This window comes from Eucyclogobius newberryi, unplaced genomic scaffold, assembly GCF_026437365.1.
Source record: "Eucyclogobius newberryi isolate DKJ021-1_F unplaced genomic scaffold, fEucNew1.0.hap1 SCAF_3, whole genome shotgun sequence".
Classification (NCBI taxonomy): Eukaryota; Metazoa; Chordata; class Actinopteri; order Gobiiformes; family Gobiidae; genus Eucyclogobius; species Eucyclogobius newberryi.
Genome location: NW_027315945.1, coordinates 42,067,882 through 42,087,890, shown reverse-complemented (window position 1 = coordinate 42,087,890; position 20,009 = coordinate 42,067,882). Strand labels below are relative to the sequence as shown.

General features: G+C 53.0%; 2 protein-coding genes across 3 annotated transcripts in view; both read left to right on the top strand.

Annotated features, from left to right (window-relative positions):
- LOC140374136 (mothers against decapentaplegic homolog 4-like) overlaps positions 1-7,994 on the top strand; it is a 29,305-nt gene extending 21,311 nt beyond the window's left edge. Inside the window, exons 8-11 of one of the 2 annotated variants that reach the window (XM_072460942.1) lie at positions 137-320; positions 1,081-1,249; positions 4,798-4,867; positions 7,551-7,994. In XM_072460942.1, coding sequence (XP_072317043.1) covers positions 137-320; positions 1,081-1,249; positions 4,798-4,867; positions 7,551-7,741 — 614 coding nt within the window. In that variant the 3' untranslated portion in view covers positions 7,742-7,994. The remainder of the gene's footprint in view (positions 1-136; positions 321-1,080; positions 1,250-4,797; positions 4,868-7,550) is intronic. The other variant, XM_072460943.1, reaches the window with a different exon arrangement.
- Positions 7,995-11,367: 3,373 nt separating this feature from the next.
- LOC140374202 (putative acidic leucine-rich nuclear phosphoprotein 32 family member C) lies at positions 11,368-17,938 on the top strand. The gene is made up of 7 exons (XM_072461034.1): positions 11,368-11,574; positions 12,723-12,872; positions 13,239-13,361; positions 15,856-16,000; positions 16,072-16,196; positions 16,310-16,364; positions 16,662-17,938. The coding sequence occupies exons 1-7, from the start codon at positions 11,521-11,523 to the stop codon at positions 16,727-16,729; spliced, it is 720 nt and encodes a 239-aa protein (XP_072317135.1). The 5' UTR covers positions 11,368-11,520; the 3' UTR covers positions 16,730-17,938.
- The last annotated feature ends 2,071 nt before the right edge of the window (positions 17,939-20,009 follow it).

The window sequence follows — 20,009 nt, the reverse complement described above, 5'->3', positions numbered from 1 at the left end:
GTCCTGGTTTAGACCTGGTTTAGACCTGGTTTAGTCCTGGTTTAGTCCTGGTTTAGTCCTTGTTTAGACCTGGTTTAGTCCTGGTCTAGTCCTGGTTTAGACGGTGTAATGAGACTGTACTTTGGGGCGTGGTCAGGTCTGGACTTCTGGTGCTCCGTCTCGTACCTGGAGCAGGACGTCCGAGTGGGCGAGGTCTTCAAGGCTCCGTCCAGTTTCCCCGTCATCACCGTCGACGGCTACATGGACCCATCAGGAGGTGACCGCTTCTGCCTGGGCCGCCTGAGCAACGTCCAGCGCACAGAGGCCAGCCACAGGGCCAGGTAATGTGGGCCACGAGCCACAGGGCCAGGTAATGTGGGCCACGAGCCACAGGGCCAGGTAATGTGGGCCACGAGCCACAGGGCCAGGCAATGTGGGCCACGAGCCACAGGGCCAGGTAATGTGGGCCACGAGCCACAGGGCCAGGTAATGTGGGCCATGAGCCACAGGGCCAGGTAATGTGGGCCACGAGCCACAGGGCCAGGTAATGTGGGCCACGAGCCACAGGGCCAGGTAATGTGGGCCACGAGCCACAGGGCCAGGCAATGTGGGCCACGAGCCACAGGGCCAGGTAATGTGGGCCACGAGCCACAGGGCCAGGTAATGTGGGCCATGAGCCACAGGGCCAGGTAATGTGGGCCACGAGCCACAGGGCCAGGTAATGTGGGCCACGAGCCACAGGGCCAGGCAATGTGGGCCACGAGCCACAGGGCCATGTAATGTGGGCCACGAGCCACAGGGCCATGTAATGTGGGCCACGAGCCACAGGGCCATGTAATGTGGGCCCCGTAAAAGTTTGGATCAACTTACTTTCTTTCCTTCAATAACTGAAGAGTCCAAGTGTTGAGTTGAAGTGTCCTTTATCTCCTCCTGTCGCTAGCAAACGAGCTATAGCTAAGCTAGCACAGCTACAACAGAAACTATTGAACGTTACATTTGACTCACAGAAAGTGAATGTGAGACAAAGTCAAACACATGAGTTTGTGCTGCTTCAGAGCGTCTCCACGCGCGGCCCGCGTCACCTCACTGTTTCTGTCACAGGTTGCACATCGGGCGTGGTCTTCAGTTGGAACATCGCGGTGACGGAGACGTTTGGATGAGATGTTTGTCGGATCACGCCGTCTTCGTCCAGAGTTTTTATTTAGACCGTGAGTCCGGACGCACTCCAGGGGGCGCCGTGCACAAGGTCTACCCCGGAGCCTACATCAAGGTCTGGAACCAGAAGACCTGCTTTAGTCCCGCTTTAGTCCCGCTTTAGTCCTGCTTTAGTCCTGCTTTAGACCTGCTTTAGTCCTGCTTTAGTCCTGCTTTAGTCCCGCTTTAGTCCTGCTTTAGTCCTGCTTTAGTCCTGCTTTAGTCCTGCTTTAGTCCTGCTTTAGACCTGCTTTAGTCCTGCTTTAGTCCTGCTTTAGTCCTGCTTTAGTCCCGCTTTAGTCCTGCTTTAGTCCTGCTTTAGTCCCGCTTTAGTCCTGCTTTAGTCCTGCTTTAGTCCTGCTTTAGTCCTGCTTTAGACCTGCTTTAGTTCTGCTTTAGTCCTGCTTTAGTCCTGCTTTAGTCCTGCTTTAGTCCTGCTTTAGTCCTGCTTTAGACCTGCTTTAGTCCTGCTTTAGACCTGCTTTAGACCTGCTTTAGTCCTGTCTTTAGTCCTGCTTTAGTTCTGCTTTAGTCCTGCTTTAGTCCTGCTTTAGTTCTGCTTTAGTCCTGCTTTAGTCCTGCTTTAGACCTGCTTTAGACCTGCTTTAGACCTGCTTTAGTCCTGCTTTAGTCCTGCTTTAGTTCTGCTTTAGTCCTGCTTTAGTCCTGCTTTAGACCTGCTTTAGACCTGCTTTAGACCTGCTTTAGTCCTGTCTTTAGTCCTGCTTTAGTTCTGCTTTAGACCTGCTTTAGTCCTGCTTTAGTTCTGCTTTAGTCCTGCTTTAGTCCTGCTTTAGTCCTGCTTTAGTCCTGCTTTAGTCCTGCTTTAGACCTGCTTTAGACCTGCTTTAGACCTGCTTTAGTCCTGCTTTAGACCTGCTTTAGACCTGCTTTAGTCCTGCTTTAGACCTGGTTTAGTCCTGGTTTAGACCTGCTTTAGACCTGCTTTAGTTCTGCTTTAGACCTGCTTTAGACCTCCTTTAGTCCTGCTTTAGACCTGCTTTAGACCTGCTTTAGTCCTGCTTTAGTCCTGCTTTAGTTCTGCTTTAGACCTGCTTTAGACCTCCTTTAGTCCTGCTTTAGACCTGCTTTAGACCTGCTTTAGTCCTGCTTTAGTCCTGCTTTAGTCCTGCTTTAGTCCTGCTTTAGACCTGCTTTAGTCCTGCTTTAGACCTGCTTTAGACCTGCTTTAGACCTGCTTTAGACCTGGTTTAGTCCTGGTTTAGACCTGCTTTAGTCCTGCTTTAGTCCTGCTTTAGACCTGCTTTAGACCTGCTTTAGTCCTGCTTTAGACCTGGTTTAGTCCTGGTTTAGACCTGCTTTAGACCTGCTTTAGTTCTGCTTTAGTCCTGCTTTAGACCTGCTTTAGACCTGCTTTAGACCTGCTTTAGTCCTGCTTTAGTCCTGCTTTAGACCTGCTTTAGTCCTGCTTTAGACCTGCTTTAGACCTGCTTTAGTCCTGCTTTAGACCTGCTTTAGACCTGCTTTAGTCCTGCTTTAGACCTGCTTTAGACCTCCTTTAGTCCTGCTTTAGACCTGCTTTAGACCTGCTTTAGACCTGCTTTAGTCCTGCTTTAGACCTGCTTTAGTCCTGCTTTAGTCCTGCTTTAGTCCTGCTTTAGTCCTGCTTTAGACCTGCTTTAGTCCTGCTTTAGTCCTGCTTTAGTCCTGCTTTAGTCCTGCTTTAGACCTGCTTTAGTCCTGCTTTAGACCTGCTTTAGTCCTGCTTTAGTCCTGCTTTAGTCCTGCTTTAGACCTGCTTTAGACCTGCTTTAGTCCTGCTTTGAACCTGCTTTAGTCCTGCTTTAGTCCTGCTTTAGTCCTGCTTTAGTCCTGCTTTAGTCCTGCTTTAGTCCTGCTTTAGACCTGCTTTAGTCCTGCTTTAGTCCTGCTTTAGTCCTGCTTTAGTCCTGCTTTAGACCTGCTTTAGTCCTGCTTTAGACCTGCTTTAGTCCTGCTTTAGTCCTGCTTTAGTCCTGCTTTAGTCCTGCTTTAGACCTGCTTTAGTCCTGCTTTAGACCTGCTTTAGTCCTGCTTTAGACCTGCTTTAGTCCTGCTTTAGACCTGCTTTAGTCCTGCTTTAGTCCTGCTTTAGTCCTGCTTTAGTCCTGCTTTAGTCCTGCTTTAGACCTGCTTTAGTCCTGCTTTAGTCCTGCTTTAGTCCTGCTTTAGTCCTGCTTTAGACCTGCTTTAGTCCTGCTTTAGACCTGCTTTAGTCCTGCTTTAGTCCTGCTTTAGACCTGCTTTAGACCTGCTTTAGTCCTGCTTTAGACCTGCTTTAGACCTGCTTTAGTCCTGCTTTAGTCCTGCTTTAGTCCTGCTTTAGACCTGCTTTAGACCTGCTTTAGACCTGCTTTAGTCCTGCTTTAGACCTGCTTTAGACCTGCTTTAGTCCTGCTTTAGACCTGCTTTAGACCTGCTTTAGACCTGCTTTAGTCCTGCTTTAGACCTGCTTTAGACCTGCTTTAGTCCTGCTTTAGACCTGCTTTAGACCTGCTTTAGTCCTGCTTTAGTCCTGCTTTAGTCCTGCTTTAGGCCTGCTTTAGTCCTGCTTTAGACCTGCTTTAGACCTGCTTTAGACCTGCTTTAGTCCTGCTTTAGTCCTGCTTTAGACCTGCTTTAGTCCTGCTTTAGACCTGCTTTAGACCTGCTTTAGTCCTGCTTTAGTCCTGCTTTAGACCTGCTTTAGTCCTGCTTTAGACCTGCTTTAGACCTGCTTTAGTCCTGCTTTAGTCCTGCTTTAGTCCTGCTTTAGACCTGCTTTAGTCCTGCTTTAGACCTGCTTTAGACCTGCTTTAGTCCTGCTTTAGACCTGCTTTAGTCCTGCTTTAGACCTGCTTTAGACCTGCTTTAGACCTGCTTTAGTCCTGCTTTAGACCTGCTTTAGACCTGCTTTAGTCCTGCTTTAGACCTGCTTTAGTCCTGCTTTAGTCCTGCTTTAGTCCTGCTTTAGTCCTGCTTTAGACCTGCTTTAGTCCTGCTTTAGACCTGCTTTAGTCCTGCTTTAGTCCTGCTTTAGTCCTGCTTTAGTCCTGCTTTAGACCTGCTTTAGTCCTGCTTTAGACCTGCTTTAGTCCTGCTTTAGTCCTGCTTTAGTCCTGCTTTAGTCCTGCTTTAGACCTGCTTTAGTCCTGCTTTAGACCTGCTTTAGTCCTGCTTTAGTCCTGCTTTAGTCCTGCTTTAGTCCTGCTTTAGACCTGCTTTAGTCCTGCTTTAGACCTGCTTTAGTCCTGCTTTAGACCTGCTTTAGACCTGCTTTAGTCCTGCTTTAGACCTGCTTTAGTCCTGCTTTAGTCCTGCTTTAGTCCTGCTTTAGTCCTGCTTTAGACCTGCTTTAGTCCTGCTTTAGACCTGGTTTAGACCTGCTTTAGTCCTGCTTTAGTCCTGCTTTAGTCCTGCTTTAGTCCTGCTTTAGACCTGCTTTAGTCCTGCTTTAGTCCTGCTTTAGTCCTGCTTTAGTCCTGCTTTAGTCCTGTCTTTAGTCCTGCTTTAGTCCTGCTGTAGACCTGCTCCTGGTGTGACCTCAGTCTGACCCTGGTGTGACCTCAGTCTGACCCTGGTGTGACCTCAGTCTGACCCTGGTGTGACCTCAGTCTGACCCTGGTGTGACCTTGTCTCCTGCAGGTGTTTGATCTTCGCTTGTGTCACAGAGAAATGCAGAGAGTGTCGTACAGAGACCAGGACCACAGCAGCGGTGAGTTTCACTGAACGACTATGTGGAGCCATAGCAACCCAAACTAGCAAAGCACGTTAGCAACACAAAGCTAGCAAAACACGTTAGCAACACAAAGCTAGCAAACGCGTTAGCAACACAAAGCTAGCAAAGTGCGTTAGCAACAGCTGTTTCCTGTTTATTCCAGTTCAAACGCCACGCCCCTCACACACGCTAGCTTTAGCCACGCCCCTCACACACGCTAGCTTTAGCCACGCCCCTCACACACTAGCTTTAGCCACGCCCCTCACACACACTAGCTTTAGCCACGCCCCTCACACACACTAGCTTTAGCCACGCCCCTCACACACACTAGCTTTAGCCACGCCCCTCACACACACTAGCTTTAGCCACACCCCTCACACACTAGCTTTAGCCACGCCCCTCACATACACTAGCTTTAGCCACGCCCCTCACACACTAGCTTTAGCCACGCCCCTCACACACACTAGCTTTAGCCACGCCCCTCAAACACACTAGCTTTAGCCACGCCCCTCACACACACTAGCTTTAGCCACGCCCCTCACACACACTAGCTTTAACCACGCCCCTCACACACACTAGCTTTAGCCACGCCCTTCACACACTAGCTTTAGCCACGCCCCTCACACTACTAGCTTTAGCCACACCCCTCACACACTAGCTTTAGCCACGCCCCTCACATACACTAGCTTTAGCCACACCCCTCACACACTTGCTTTAGCCACGCCCCTCACATACACTAGCTTTAACCACGCCCCTCACACACACTAGCTTTAGCCACGCCCCTCACACACACTAGCTTTAGCCACGCCCCTGACACACTAGCTTTAGCCACGCCCCTCACACACTAGCTTTAGCCACGCCCCTCACACACACTAGCTTTAGCCACGCCCCTCACACACTAGCTTTAGCCACGCCCCTGACACACTAGCTTTAGCCACACCCCTCACACACTCGCTTTAGCCACGCCCCTCACATACACTAGCTTTAGCCACGCCCCTCACACACACTAGCTTTAGCCACGCCCCTCAAACACACTAGCTTTAGCCACGCCCCTCACACACACTAGCTTTAGCCACGCCCCTCACACACACTAGCTTTAACCACGCCCCTCACACACACTAGCTTTAGCCACGCCCTTCACACACTAGCTTTAGCCACGCCCCTCACACTACTAGCTTTAGCCACACCCCTCACACACTAGCTTTAGCCACGCCCCTCACATACACTAGCTTTAGCCACACCCCTCACACACTCGCTTTAGCCACGCCCCTCACATACACTAGCTTTAGCCAAGCCCCTCACACACACTAGCTTTAGCCACGCCCCTCACACACACTAGCTTTAGCCACGCCCCTGACACACTAGCTTTAGCCACGCCCCTCACACACTAGCTTTAGCCACGCCCCTCACACACACTAGCTTTAGCCACGCCCCTCACACACACTAGCTTTAGCCATGCCCCTGACACACTAGCTTTAGCCACGCCCCTCACACACTAGCTTTAGCCACGCCCCTCACACACACTAGCTTTAGCCACGCCCCTCACACACACTAGCTTTAGCCACGCCCCTGACACACTAGCTTTAGCCACACCCCTCACACACTCGCTTTAGCCACGCCCCTCACACACACTAGCTTTAGCCACGCCCCTCACACACACTAGCTTTAGCCACGCCCCTGACACACTAGCTTTAGCCACGCCCCTCACACACTAGCTTTAGCCACGCCCCTCACACACTCGCTTTAGCCACGCCCCTCACATACACTAGCTTTAGCCACGCCCCTCACACACACTAGCTTTAGCCACGCCCCTCACACACACTAGCTTTAGCCACGCCCCTCACACACACTAGCTTTAGCCACGCCCCTGACACACTAGCTTTAGCCACGCCCCTCACACACACTAGCTTTAGCCACGCCCCTCACACACTAGCTTTAGCCACGCCCCTCACACACACTAGCTTTAGCCACGCCCCTCACACACACTAGCTTTAGCCACGCCCCTGACACACTAGCTTTAGCCACGCCCCTCACACACTAGCTTTAGCCACGCCCCTCACACACACTAGCTTTAGCCACGCCCCTCACACACACTAGCTTTAGCCACGCCCCTGACACACTAGCTTTAGCCACACCCCTCACACACTCGCTTTAGCCACGCCCCTCACACACACTAGCTTTAGCCACGCCCCTCACACACACTAGCTTTAGCCACGCCCCTGACACACTAGCTTTAGCCACGCCCCTCACACACTAGCTTTAGCCACGCCCCTCACACACTCGCTTTAGCCACGCCCCTCACATACACTAGCTTTAGCCACGCCCCTCACACACACTAGCTTTAGCCACGCCCCTCACACACACTAGCTTTAGCCACGCCCCTCACACACACTAGCTTTAGCCACGCCCCTGACACACTAGCTTTAGCCACGCCCCTCACACACACTAGCTTTAGCCACGCCCCTCACACACACTAGCTTTAGCCACGCCCCTCACACACACTAGCTTTAGCCACGCCCCTCACACACACTAGCTTTAGCCACGCCCCTGACACACTAGCTTTAGCCACGCCCCTCACACACTAGCTTTAGCCACGCCCCTCACACACACACACACAGATCAGGAGGATGAGTTCTGTTGGTGAAACACGTGTCCAGTCCTTGACCCTGTTCTCTGTCAGGTCCTCACGTGGACGCGCTCCGGGGCCTCTGTGTGTTCAGAGTGAGTTTGGTGAAAGGGTGGGGCCAGCAGTATCCGCGCCGCTGTATCCAGGACACCCCCTGCTGGCTGGAGGTGCACCTACACCGCGCTCTGCAGCTGCTGGACCAAGTTCTACATGCGCTGTCTCCACGGCAACACCACAACCTCTGACCCCACGGCAACGCCACCGCCTCCAACAACTGACCTGACCTCCGCACAGCTCAGTGTCGCCCCCTCTGGCTCTGAGGCGCAGTAGCAGTCAGTGTCGGCCCTTTTGCCCCACTTTGGGTCATTTTTCTGACCCCATTCTGACCCCGTTCTGCTCCTGACCCCGTTCTGACCCCGTTCTGCTCCTGACCCCGTTCTGACCCCGTTCTGCTCCTGACCCCGTTCTGACCCCGTTCTGCTCCTGACCCCGTTCTGACCCCGTTCTGCTCCTGACCCCGTTCTGACCCCGTTCTGCTCCTGACCCCGTTCTGACCCCGTTCTGCTCCTGACCCCGTTTTGACCCCAGACTTGAACTTGGAGATCAGTGACTTGATCTCATCTTCGTAATATCAAAAGTGGAGTTAGTTGCAGAAGGTTCCTCAGAAGGTTCCTCAGAAGGTTCCTCAGAAGGTTCCTCAGAAGGTTCCACAGAAGGTTCCTCAGAAGGTTCCACAGAAGGTTCCACAGAAGGTTCCTCAGAAGGTTCCTCAGAAGGTTCCACAGAAGGTTCCACAGAAGGTTCCTCAGAAGGTTCCACAGAAGGTTCCTCAGAAGGTTCCTCAGAAGGTTCCACAGAAGGTTCCTCAGAAGGTTCCTCAGAAGGTTCCACAGAAGGTTCCTCAGAAGGTTCCTCAGAAGGTTCCTCAGAAGGTTCCACAGAAGGTTCCTCAGAAGGTTCCACAGAAGGTTCCTCAGAAGGTTCCTCAGAAGGTTCCTCAGAAGGTTCCACAGAAGGTTCCTCAGAAGGTTCCACAGAAGGTTCCTCAGAAGGTTCCTCAGAAGGTTCCTCAGAAGGTTCCTCAGAAGGTTCCACAGAAGGTTCCTCAGAAGGTTCCACAGAATGTTCCTCAGAAGGTTCCACAGATTCACCTCTGACAGACGGGTCTCCATGACGACACCTTCAGCCGAAACTCTGAATGTCCAAAGAGATTATGCAAGAGACACCAGGGGACGCTGTGTGGTCAGAGCTCCTGTGTTCTGCTCCTCTTCCTCTGTCGTCTGCTCTGTGAGGACATGTCCCACAGCTTTAACTCTGTGAGGACATGTCCCCAGCTTTAACTCTGTGAGGACATGTCCCACAGCTTTAACTCTGTGAAGACATGTCCCCAGCTTTAACTCTGTGAGGACATGTCCCACAGCTTTAACTCTGTGAGGACATGTCCCCAGCTTTAACTCTGTGAGGACATGTCCCCAACTTTAACTCTGTGAGGACATGTCCCCAGCTTTAACTCTGTGAGGACATGTCCCCAACTTTAACTCTGTGAGGACATGTCCCACAGCTTTAACTCTGTGAGGACATGTCCCACAGCTTTAACTCTGTGAGGACATGTCCCACAGCTTTAACTCTGTGAGGACATGTCCCACAGCTTTAACTCTGTGAGGACATGTCCCACAGCTTTAACTCTGTGAGGACATGTCCCACAGCTTTAAATCTGTGAGGACATGTCCCACAGCTTTAACTCTGTGAGGACGCGTCCCACAGCTTTAAATCTGTGAGGACATGTCCCACAGCTTTAACTCTGTGAGGACATGTCCCACAGCTTTAACTCTGTGAGGACATGTCCCACAGCTTTAACTCTGTGAGGACATGTCCCACAGTGACAGTTCCTCCAGAGCAGAGACAGTTCCTCCAGAGAGGACACAGGAGCTTTCCTCAGGGCCCTCAGTGTCCCTCTGGTGCAGAATGGACCAAACGTCTCTGGGTTTGTAAAGCTTTAAGTGTCTTCAGTTTGTGTTGTTCATGATGTTCACAAACGTCTCATGACCAGAAGAACCGTCTGTGGCAGTGGTACTTTAATACAAGAACCCTCTGTGTGGCGGTGGTACTTTAATACAAGAACCCTCTGTGTGGCAGTGGTACTTTTATATAAGAACCCTCTGTGTGGCGGTGGTACTTTTGTATAAGAACCGTCTGTGGCAGTGGTACTTTTATATTCATTCAGGGGTAAATGCTCACAGGCGTTATTAGGGCTGGTAATTAATCCAATGTTAATCAGTCATTTCAACTCATCAGCTCCAACACGAGGCGGGGCCAGTTTAGTCCTGGAGGCGGGGCCAGTTTAGTCCTGGAGGCGGGGCCAGTTTAGTCCTGGAGGCGGGGCCAGTTTAGTCCTGGAGGCGGGGCCAGTTTAGTCCTGGAGGCGGGGCCAGTTTAGTCCTGGAGGCGGGGCCAGTTTAGTCCTGGAGGCGGGGCCAGTTTAGTCCTGGAGGCGGGGCCAGTTTAGTCCTGGAGGCGGGGCCAGTTTAGTCCTGGAGGCGGGGCCAGTTTAGTCCTGGAGGCGGGACCAGTTTAGGGAGGCGGGGCCAGTTTAGTCCTGGAGGCGGGGCCAGTTTAGTCCTGGAGGCCGGCGGCAGAGTGGTTAGCGCTCGGCGGCAGCGCTAACGCTCGGTGGTAGCGTGGTTAGAGTGGTTAGCTCTCGCCTCCCATGAAGGTCGGGCCAGACCAACGTCACATGATCTCTCTGGGCGGAGTCTGCATGTTCTGCTTGTGTTACCGTGGGTTCTTTGGCTCCTCCCACTGTCCAAACACTAGTGAACACAACCCTAGTGAATGTTGGTCTGTGTGTCTCTATGGTAACACCCCGCCTGAGGCCCAAAGTCACTGGGACAGGCTCCAGTCCCCCGCCTGAGGCCCAAAGTCACTGGGACAGGCTCCAGTCCCCCGCCTGAGGCCCAAAGTCACTGGGACAGGCTCCAGTCCCCCGCCCCCCCGCCTGAGGCCCAAAGTCACTGGGACAGGCTCCAGTCCCCCGCCTGAGGCCCAAAGTCACTGGGACAGGCTCCAGTCCCCCGCCTGAGGCCCAAAGTCACTGGAGGTCAGTGGTAGAGGCTGTTGAGCTCTAATACACACTTTGCTCAGTGCGATGCATCGTTATGACGTCCATGTTCTCAGATGAAAGCAGATTATTGTGGAGCAGATGTCAGCGTGGAGGAGGAGGAGCCTCAGACGCCCCGCCCACACGCCCCGCCCACACGCCCGTGACCTCATTATCAGAGTTTAACGATCGTCCCAGAAGTGCTTTTCTTTGAACCAAAACCATGAGTATTTGTGACGTCACGTTTTAAAGTGTTTTACACAGAACAATAACGACAGGTTTCGTCATATCGAACGTTTCCATGGCAAACGCTTGGACAGAACGTGCTCTCCGGCTCCTTTTGACCTTTTAGTTTCTTTTTCTCTTTATTTATTCAATGAGTTCTGACCAAAGATGAAAGTTGTGCATCATCACTATGTTTGTAACGCCATCAGAAATGATATAATATCGATGTATGTGTGTGATTCGAAGGCTTTTGTACCGTTTAAATGGAGCTTTAACTGTAAGAAATCTATGACTTTTGGACTGTGGCTGTTCATGTTTCAATGAGATATTTTAAAGATCATTTTTAAACCAAAACTCTGTTTTTCCTTCACTTCTTGTGGGCGGGGCTTCTGCCGTGGCGCCATTACGCACAAAGCATGGGCGGGGCTTACGGTTCAAAATATCGCACCGACGCCTCGCCATTCGCCGCTCTTCCGCCCGCCCCGGCACTGCGGCCAATGGGAGAGCGCGGCGCGGGTGAGTGAGCGGCAAACGGACTAATCGGAGGCGAGAAGGAGGGCGTCCGCGCTGGAGGTCGGACGAGAGTAAGATGGCGGGTCAGTTGTGCCCTGGCGTCCGTCTGAACTGCGTCTGACACCGCGCACAGGCTTTTCTCCTTTTCTGTTTTTATCTTTGTTTATTTACCGTTTTTGCATCGTTCAAATGGAGATGAAAAAGAGGATTACGGAGGAGCTGGGCGGCCGGAAACCAACGGAGGTGCGGAGTTCATGTTTTTATTTACTTATAACCCGCGTCGCTCCATCGTTCCCGCGTCACTTCAGGATTCAGACGCGACTTCAATCATTTATTTCTCTTTATTTCCTCCCGGTTCCGTTCAAAACCCTCTCGTTTAACGTTGTAGCTCATCCCGTCGGCTCAGTTTAATCCGTTTTATATATACGTGTGAGTGACGCTAAAGACGCGCGCGGGGATCAGCGGCGGCGCGCTCGGGATTTCCCCCGCGGCTCAGGCTCTCAGAGCGGCCGAGCGCAGCACGAGCTCCCGCTGTTCAACATGGAGCCGGATGAGAAACACAAACGGCCAAACAACAGTTGTGTGCGTTTCCCGCCCAGCCGTGTGTGACACCCGAGCCGCTGATACGGAGCTAACGCGGAGCTAGCGGCGCGTTAGCTCTGCCTTAGCTCCGTGCTAGCGCCAGAGCGGGCGAGGCTAGCAGCGCGTTAGCTCCGTGCTAGCGCCAGAGCGGGCGAGGCTAGCAGCGCGTTAGCTCCGTGCTAGCGCCAGAGCGGGCGAGGCTAGCAGCGCGTTAGCTATGCCTTAGCTCCGTGCTAGCGCCAGAGCGGGCGAGGCTAGCAGCGCGTTAGCTATGCCTTAGCTCCGTGCTAGCGCCAGAGCGGGCGAGGCTAGCGGCGCGTTAGCTCTGCCTTAGCTCCGTGCTAGCGCCAGAGCGGGCGAGGCTAGCAGCGCGTTAGCTCCGTGCTAGCGCCAGAGCGGGCGAGGCTAGCAGCGCGTTAGCTCCGTGCTAGCGCCAGAGCGGGCGAGGCTAGCGGCGCGTTAGCTCCGGGATAAGCGGCTCATACAAACATGAGGCGTTTGAGGCTGAAAGCTCTGAGGAAACTACAATGTGCAGTTGAGATATGGAATGTACTTATTTAAAAACGTTACTTTCTGTAAAACTAGAGCTGCAACTTTTGTTTTTCTTTTCAAACGTTTTATGTTGAGACTTTTAAACACATTCGACCCAAATGAAGGTGAAAATCTATGAATAAAGTGTTATTTATGACAGTTGTGGCGGCAGCTTCATCTTGACTTGTAGTTTGACTTTCCTTGTGATTGTAGTTGCATTATGAATCCAGCAGAGGGCGTCACACTCAGCCTGGTCCTGTCATACCTGTTGTGTCCAGGTGGTGGAGCTGCTCCTGGACAGCTGTGTCACTGCAGATGGAGAACTGGACGGTCTGAGCGAGGACTTTTCTGCTCTGGAGGTGCTCAGTCTGTGCAACACGGGCCTCAAGAGCCTGAGCAAGCTGCCCAAGCTGCCCAAGCTCAAGCGGGTCAGTACTGAGGGCTAATGCGGGCTGGGCCGGGTCAGGACCTGGACCGGGTCAGGACCTGGACTGGGTCAGGACCGGGTCAGGCCCTGGACCGGGTCAGGACCTGGACTGGGTCAGGACTGGGTCAGGCCCTGGACCGGGTCAGGACCTGGACTGGGTCAGGACCTGGACCGGGTCAGGACCTGGACCGGGTCAGGACCTGGACCTGGACTGGGTCAGGACCTGGACTGGGTCAGGACCGGGTCAGGGCCTGGACCTGGACTGGGTCAGGACCGGGTCAGGGACCTGGACCGGGTCAGGGACCGGGTCAGGGACCTGGACCTGGACCGGGTCAGGACCTGGACTCACTCTGTGGTTCTGTTGCAGCTGGAGCTCAGTGACAACGCGCTGTCGTCGGGGCTGGACGTCCTGTCGGACAAATGTCCTGCTCTCATTTATCTGAACCTGAGCGGGAACAACATCAAGGACCTGAGCGCCATCAAGGGGCTGGTACAGGAACTGCACCCACACATTTATGTAGCACTGAGCGCCATCAAGGGGCTGGTACAGGAACTGCACCCACACATTTATGTAGCACTGAGCGCCATCAAGGGGCTGGTACAGGAACTGCACCCACACATTTATGTAGCACTCGGAGGTCAAATGTGTCAGGTCCAGCTGAGGAGGTGGAGTTTAGACACCATGTTGTTAGCGTGCGTTAGCAGTGTTAGCGTGTGTTGTTGGTGGCGTGCGTTAGCAGCATAAGCGTGCATTAGGAGCGTTGGCATGCGTTAGCAGCGTTGGCGTGCGTTAGCAGCGTTGGCGTGCGTTAGCAGCGTTTGGCGTGCGTTAGCAGCGTTGGCGTGTGTTAGCGTGCGTTAGCAACGTTGGCGTTCGTTGGCGTGTGTTGGTGTTGGCGTGCGTTAGCAGCGTTGGCGTGTGTTGGTGTTGGCGTGCGTTGGTGTTGGCGTGTGTTGGTGTTGGCGTGCGTTAGCAGCGTTGGCGTGTGTTGGTGTTGGCGTGCGTTGGTGTTGGCGTGTGTTGGTGTTGGCGTGCGTTAGCAGCGTTGGCGTGTGTTGGTGTTGGCGTGCGTTGGTGTTGGCGTGTGTTGGCAGCGTTTGGCGTGCGTTAGCAGCGCTGGCGTGTGTTAGCGTGCGTTAGCAACGTTGGCGTGCGTTTGGCGTGCGTTGGCGTGTGTTGGTGTTGGCGTGCGTTAGCAGCGTTGGCGTGTGTTGGCGTGCGTTAGCAGCGTTGGCGTGCATTAGCAGCGTTGGCGTGCATTAGCAGCGTTGGCGTGCATTAGCAGCGTTGGCGTGCATTAGCGTGCGTTAGCAGCTTTGGAGTGTGTTGGTATTGGCGTGCATTAGCAGCGTTGGCGTGCATTAGCAGCGTTGGCGTGCATTAGCAGCGTTGGCGTGCATTAGCAGCGTTGGCGTGCATTAGCAGCGTTGGCGTGCATTAGCAGTGTTGGCGTGCATTAGCGTGCGTTAGCAGCGTTGGCGTGTGTTGGTATTGGCGCGCATTAGCAGTGTTGGCGTGCGTTAGTAGCGTCGGCATGTGTTGGTGTTGGCGTGCGTTAGCAGTGTTGCCGTGCGTTAGCAGCGTTGGCGTGCGTGAGCAGCGTTGGCGTGCGTTAGTAGCGTCGGCGTGTGTTGGTGTTGCGGTGCGTGAGCAGCGTTGGCGTGCGTTAGCAGCGTTGCCGTGCGTGAGCAGCGTTGCCGTGCGTGAGCAGCGTTGGCGTGCGTTAGTAGCGTCGGCGTGTGTTGGCGTGCGTGAGCAGCGTTGGCGTGCGTTAGCAGCGTTGCCGTGCGTTAGCAGCGTTGCCGTGCGTTAGCAGCGTTGCCGTGTGTTGGTGGTGGCGTTCGTTGGTGTGTGTTGGCGTGCGTTAGCAGCGTTGGCGTGCGTTGGTGTTGGCGTGCGTTGGTGTTGGCGTGCGTTGGTGTTGGCGTGTGTTGGTGTTGGCGTGCGTTAGCAGCGTTGGCGTGTGTTGGTGTTGGCGTGCGTTGGTGTTGGCGTGTGTTGGCGTGCGTTAGCAGCGTTGGCGTGCGTTGGTGTTGGCGTGTGTTGGTGTTGCCGTGCGTTAGCAGCGTTGCCGTGTGTTGGTGGTGGCGTTCGTTGGTGTGTGTTGGCGTGCGTTAGCAGCGTTGGCGTGCGTTGGTGTTGGCGTGCGTTGGTGTTGGCGTGCGTTGGTGTTGGCGTGTGTTGGTGTTGGCGTGCGTTAGCAGCGTTGGCGTGTGTTGGTGTTGGCGTGCGTTGGTGTTGGCGTGTGTTGGCGTGCGTTAGCAGCGTTGGCGTGCGTTGGTGTTGGCGTGTGTTGGTGTTGGCGTGCGTTAGCAGCGTTGGCGTGTGTTGGTGTTGGCGTGCGTTGGTGTTGGCGTGTGTTGGTGTTGGCGTGCGTTAGCAGCGTTGGCGTGCGTTGGTGTTGGCGTGCGTTGGTGTTGGCGTGCGTTGGTGTTGGCGTGCGTTGGTGTTGGCGTGTGTTGGTGTTGGCGTGCGTTAGCAGCGTTGGCGTGTGTTGGTGTTGGCGTGCGTTGGTGTTGGCGTGTGTTGGCGTGCGTTAGCAGCGTTGGCGTGTGTTGGTGTTGGCGTGCGTTGGTGTTGGCGTGTGTTGGTGTTGGCGTGCGTTAGCAGCGTTGGCGTGTGTTGGTGTTGGCGTGCGTTGGTGTTGGCGTGTGTTGGTGTTGGCGTGCGTTAGCAGCGTTGGCGTGTGTTGGTGTTGGCGTGCGTTGGTGTTGGCGTGTGTTGGCGTGCGTTAGCAGCGTTGGCGTGTGTTGGTGTTGGCGTGCGTTGGTGTTGGCGTGTGTTGGTGTTGGCGTGCGTTAGCAGCGTTGGCGTGTGTTGGTGTTGGCGTGCGTTGGTGTTGGCGTGTGTTGGTGTTGGCGTGTGTTGGTGTTGGCGTGTGTTGGTGTTGGCGTGCGTTGGTGTTGGCGTGTGTTGGTGTTGGCGTGCGTTAGCAGCGTTGGCGTGTGTTAGCAGCGTTGCTAACCCTGTGTCTCTGGAGCAGCACAAACTGGCGTCCCTTCAGTCCCTGGACCTGGAGGAGGACGAGGAGGACGAGGAATCCTGGAGAGAGAAGGTGTTCGAGCTGCTGCCTCAGATCTGCTTCTTAAACGGCTTCGACCAGGATCACAACCAGGCGCCGGACGATGGTTTGGACGCTTTGATCACATGACTCACGCTCTGAAACACTCTGAATCATTGAAACGTGTTTTGATTTCAGACGACGACGATGAGGCTGGTCCCCATGACGACGATGACGACGACGACGATGAAGACGACGAGGACCAAGGCTCTGAAGACGAGGAGGAGGTGGGGCTGTCCTACCTGATGAAGGAGGGCATCCAGGTGAGTCCGAGGCGTCACCATGGATACGCTCTGATCATGTGACCTCAGGGACACGCCCACAAACAGGATCTACACATGGTTCCATTGGCTCTGATCATGTGACTCTGCTCCAGGATGAAGAGGACGATGGAGATTATGTGGAGGAAGACGACGAGGAGGAGGAAGGAGGTTTGTATCACACTGCAGGGGTCACCAAGCATCAGGGGTCACCAAGCATCAGGGGTCACCAAGGATCAGGGGTCACCAAGGATCAGGGGTCACCAAGCATCAGGGGTCACCAAGCATCAGGGGTCACCAAGCATCAGGGGTCACCAAGCATCAGGGGTCACCAAGCATCAGGGGGTCACCAGGCATCAGGGGTCACCAAGCATCAGGGGTCACCAAGCATCAGGGGTCACCAAGCATCAGGTCGGACACTGCAGGGGTCGGTGTTGGATTGAGACGTTTCATTGTCGTTTGTTGCAGATGAAGACGCGCTTCGAGGAGAGAAGAGGAAGAGGGACGCAGAGGAGGAAGACGATGACGACGAGTGACCACGCCCCTGACCAACCTCAGCCAATCAGAGCCCAGAGACACGTTTCCACTGGTCCTGATGGTCATAAAGCGTCTGACATGATCCAAAGCCAAAGCATAAGCCACGCCCCTCACACACACTAGCTTTAGCCACGCCCCTCACACACACTAGCTTTAGCCACGCCCCTCACACACACTAGCTTTAGCCACGCCCCTCACACACTAGCTTTAGCCACGCCCCTCACACGCACTAGCTTTAGCCACGCCCCTCACACACACTAGCTTTAGCCACGCCCCTCACACACACTAGCTTTAGCCACGCCCCTCACAAACGCTAGCTTTAGCCACGCCCCTCACACACGCTAGCTTTAGCCACGCCCCTCACACACGCTAGCTTTAGCCACGCCCCTCACACACGCTAGCTTTAGCCACGCCCTCACACACACTAGCTTTAGCCACGCCCCTCACACACACTAGCTTTAGCCACGCCCCTCACAAACGCTAGCTTTAGCCACGCCCCTCACACACACTAGCTTTAGCCACGCCCCTCACACACACTAGCTTTAGCCACGCCCCTCACACACACTAGCTTTGGCCACGCCCCTCACACACACACTAGCTTTGGCCACGCCCCTCACTCACGCTAGCTTTGGCCACGCCCCTCACTCACGCTAGCTTTGGCCACGCCCCTCACTCACGCTAGCTTTAGCCACGCCCCTCACTCACGCTAGCTTTAGCCACGCCCCTCACACACGCTAGCTTTAGCCACGCCCCTCACACACACTAGCTTTAGCCACGCCCCTCACACGCGCTAGCTTTAGCCACGCCCCTCACACGCTGTCATGAACGATCAGGGAAAACATTGTCACCTTCAGCTCAAAACCTTTAAAGTGCAGACCCCTCAAAGCGCCCCCCCCTGGAGGCCCCTCAGAGCGTTGGCTTTGGCTCATGTGGTGTTCTTCAGTTCTTCCGTTTCCCAGCATCCTCGGCGTGGCTCCATGGCGCCCCCTCTCTGTAGGCGTAGGGGGCGTGGCTCCATGGCGCCCCCTCTGTAGGCGTAGGGGGCGTGGCTCCATGGCGCCCCCTCTGTAGGCGTAGGGGGCGTGGCTCCATGGCGCCCCCTCTCTGTAAATAGATTTGTCTGTAGTTTGTGTTGTGTTTTTATTATTTTATTTTTTTATTCCCGTGTGATGTCATCGAAGTTTTGGAATAAAAACGACTGGATTTTACCGTTTGACTTTGTTTTTCTTCATCGACTCAAACACTGGACACGGTCAGCGCGAGCACAGACTCCATCGGGACAAATCTGAAACAGGCGGCGACCAGACGGATCCAGGCAATCATTTTCTTATGAGCCTTATACACTCACCGGCCACTTTATTAGGTACACCTGTCCAACTGCTAATTTCTAATCAGCCAATCACATGGCAGCAACTCAATGCATTTAGGCTGTAGACTTTGTCAAGAGGATCTGCTGCAGGTCAGAGGTCAGAACGAGGGAAGAAGGTGATTTAAGTGACTGAACGTGGTGTGGGAGTATTTCAGAAACGGCTGATCTACTGGGATTTTCACGCACAACCATCTCTAGGGTTCACAGAGAATGGACTGAAAAAGAGAATATCCAGTGAGCGGCAGTTCTGTGGGTGCCAATGCCTTGTTGATGCCAGAGGTCAGAGGAAAATGGCCAGACTGGTTTGAGCTGATAAAGGCAACAGTAACTCGAATAACTCGTTACAACCGAGGTGCAGAAGATCATCTCTGACCGCACAACACGTCCAACTTGGAGGCGGACGGGCTACAGCAGCAGACCACACCGGGGGCCACACTGGGGGCCACTCCTGTCAGCTAAGAACAGGAAACTGAGGCTACAATTCCCACACAAAGCACAGGATCACCAAAATTGGACAATAGAAGACTGGAAAAAGGTGCTGGCGCTGGTGCAATGGTGTGGGGGATATTTTCTTGACACACGTTGGGGCCCTTAGCACCAATTGAGCATCGTGTCAACGCCACAGCCTGAGTGTTGTTGCTGACCATGTCCATTCCTTTATGACCACAGTGACCCATCTTCTGATGGACACTTCCATGTCATAAAAAGCAAATCATCTCAGACTGAACCTTTCTTGAACATGACAATGAGTTCACTCAAATGGCCTCCACAGTCTCCAGATCTCAGTCCAATAGAGGAGCAGCTTTAGGATGTGGTGGAACGGGAGATTCGCATCATGGATGTGCAGCCGACAAATCTGCAGCAACTGTGTGATGCTATGTCAAGATGCACCAAACTCTCTGAGGAATGTTTCCAGTGCCTTGTTGAATCTATGTCACGAAGGATTAAGGCAGTTCTGAAGGCAAAAGGGGGTCCGACCCAGTGCTAGCAAGATGTACCTAATACAGTGGCAGGTGAGTGTATGAGCCTTATATGGGGCTTATATGAGCCTTATATGAGCCTTATATGAGGCTTATATAAGGCTTGTATGAGGCTTATATGAGCCTTGTATGAGCCTTATATGAACCTTATATGAGGCTTATATGAGGTTTATATGAGGTTTATATGAAGCTTATATGAGCCTTATATGAGGCTTATATAAGGCTTATATGAGGCTTATATGAGCCTTATATGAGGCTTATATGAGGCTTATATGAGCCTTATATGAAGCTTGTATGAGGCTTATATGAGGCTTATATGAGCCTTATATGAGCCTTGTATGAAGCTTGTATGGGGCTTATATGAGCCTTGTATGAGGCTTGTATGAAGCTTGTATGAGGCTTATATGAGCCTTATATGAGCCTTATATGAAGCTTATATGAGGCTTTTATGAGGCTTATATGAGCCTTATATGAGGCTTATATGAGGCTTGTATGAAGCTTGTATGAGGCTTATATGAGGCTTATATGAGGCTTGTATGAAGCTTGTATGAGCCTTATATGAGGCTTATATGAAGCTTATATGAGGCTTTTATGAAGCTTATATGAAGCTTATATGAGGCTTATATAAGCCTTATATGAGGCTTATATGAGCCTTATATGAAGCTTATATGAAGCTTATATGAAGCTTATATGAGGCTTATATGAGCCTTATATGAAACTTATATGAGGCTTATATGAGCCTTATATGAAACTTATATGAGGCTTGTATGCAGCTTGTATGAGGCTTATGAGCCTTATATGAGGTTTATATGAGGTTTATATGAAGCTTATATGAGCCTTATATGAGGCTTATATAAGGCTTATATGAGGCTTATATGAGCCTTATATGAGGCTTATATGAGGCTTATATGAGCCTTATATGAAGCTTGT